Below are 1952 nucleotides of genomic sequence, written 5' to 3'. Positions count from 1 at the left end.
AAGACAAGACTGTGGGGCGTCCGGCCAGCTAAGACAAGACTGTGGGGGGGCTGGCCAAGTTATCCATTCAGTCGTTGATTATTTCTATTTCAGCATTAGGCACGTGTCCCTCTGCATCCCGATTGGCTGCATCTAATGTTGTATTCAATAATGATGGATCAGGATACCTCACATCCACTTGATGTCGCGCATAACCAAGAAACCATATCACACTGGTTACATGGGCGCACGCACCTAAAGTCCTTGCTCCAGACTGACATGTACAATAATATCCAGTAATTGGATCAGCATCATCAGCGTTTTCAATACCTTCGTTATCAGCAACTCGAAATAATATGAATATTTGGTGTCTTCCAGCATTTCGAAACCTAGAGTACACTCTGATCCTCAAAAAACCCGCTTCATTTAAATGTTCATCTAGTTGAAATTCTTCATCATTGTCTCTCAAAACTTTATCTTGTATGTAAGATGGTGCAAGATTGATTTGGTATACACCAAGCGTCAAATGTCTTAAGTATTCTAAATCCAGGAGCGGAAACTCTGGTATATCTCTATGATTCAGTCTTCTCCATTGTGCATTCCTTTTTGTGAGATTGTCTACCTCCACCCTTGCTTGCACAGCATTTGGGATACGTGATCTCTCCAAGATTTCTTGTGCCGCCTGTGCAGTTGCACCTTCCATGTGAATCATAGGATGATACCTGTTCAATATTGCACCAGCGATACGATAAAACTCATCGATGTTTTTTGCATGCTGTAAGCATAGTGTGTTAGCAAAAAACTTGAACACCGACCGAAAATGACCGTTTCTACTTTCTACTATCCAACGACTCTTAGTGACAATACGAGATGCATTTGCATCTTCGGTCGTTAGTTGCCGCTGTCCAGCCCCAAGTAATGCTGGCATTTCATATTGGATGCCCAACAGCTGTAAAAGAGGTATAGCATCACGATAACCCCTATCGACCAAAACTATATTGTTACGTTGAAACCATTCTCTCAGTGCATTTCCATCTGTTTCAAAATCATGCCTAAGTATTTCTGCATCGTTGTTACGAGAATCTGAAAAATATGGCCCAAAAATCTGTAGAATGAAGCCATCAGGAGCAACAACTAGAGTGGGTTTTAGGAGATGCCTGTGTTTGTGGACGGAATAAGATTGCCTTAATACACGAAAATGTGAACTCTTATGTATGTATGCATAAGTAGAGTCGATTACAACAATGGCTTTCGGTTCGTTCGGTTGAGGATTGTACAAGATATTACAAAACTCCGTGACGTGTCGAGCAATGAAATCTTGCCTTGTTATCGATCTAGGCCCAATATTCTCTGAAACAAATCTTTGTGCTAATGCTCTTCTAACATAGTCTATAACGGTACTTACATTTTGTCTACTACCGTAATCGAATATGACTTTAAGAAACTCATCACTCAAGCCTTGTCTGAGTTTGCATAGAAACATCAATAAATCTTTTCTCCTTATATATCGGTGTCTACCGTTTTGGAGAACTGGGTCACAATACGTTAACAAATCCTGGAATTGTTGTTTTGTTATCGGTGCGATGCATTGAAATTCTTCATCGTTTAAACTATTTTCGTCAATAAACTTAGCTTTAGCTACAGCGACGTGTCTAAGTTGATTCAAAAATGCGGACATTTGTGGTCCTCTTATGATAATCGGCCTATTAATGTAACCAAGACCAGCTATTAGAATATTTAATAAATATCCATTTGCATCTAAATGATGCCTGCATGATCTTACATTTTCAGGTACAAAAATATTTCTTTCTATGAAAACATTCACCCTACAAGCTAATGATAATCTCTGCAAATTATTTGCAGCATCACAAATGACACAAGTTTGACTCGCTGTTTGTCTCAACACATTTAATCGAAGACAGGTTGGATCGGCTTCGATTATTGCTATTTCGTTTAGAATAGATACATTGCAG

At 39.3% G+C, this 1952-nt stretch overlaps 1 protein-coding gene across 1 annotated transcript; it reads right to left on the bottom strand.

Annotated features, from left to right (window-relative positions):
* Positions 1 to 67: 67 nt before the first annotated feature.
* On the bottom strand, positions 68 to 1657 carry LOC112463826. Its single transcript, XM_025030434.1, has one exon. The coding sequence runs from the start codon at positions 1655 to 1657 to the stop codon at positions 68 to 70; it is 1590 nt and encodes a 529-aa protein (XP_024886202.1).
* Positions 1658 to 1952: the final 295 nt, after the last annotated feature.

This window comes from Temnothorax curvispinosus, unplaced genomic scaffold (genome assembly GCF_003070985.1).
Source record: "Temnothorax curvispinosus isolate PA1 unplaced genomic scaffold, ASM307098v1 QBEX01013693.1, whole genome shotgun sequence".
Lineage (NCBI taxonomy): Eukaryota > Metazoa > Arthropoda > Insecta > Hymenoptera > Formicidae > Temnothorax > Temnothorax curvispinosus.
The sequence above is the reverse complement of the archived record's forward strand: the minus strand, read 5'-3'. Positions and strand labels throughout refer to the sequence as shown.

Bases quoted from the DNA above. Each gene is read 5' to 3' on its own strand.
- LOC112463826 (XM_025030434.1), bottom strand. From the start codon at position 1,657: ATGTCCGCATTTTTGAATCAACTTAGACACGTCGCTGTAGCTAAAGCT.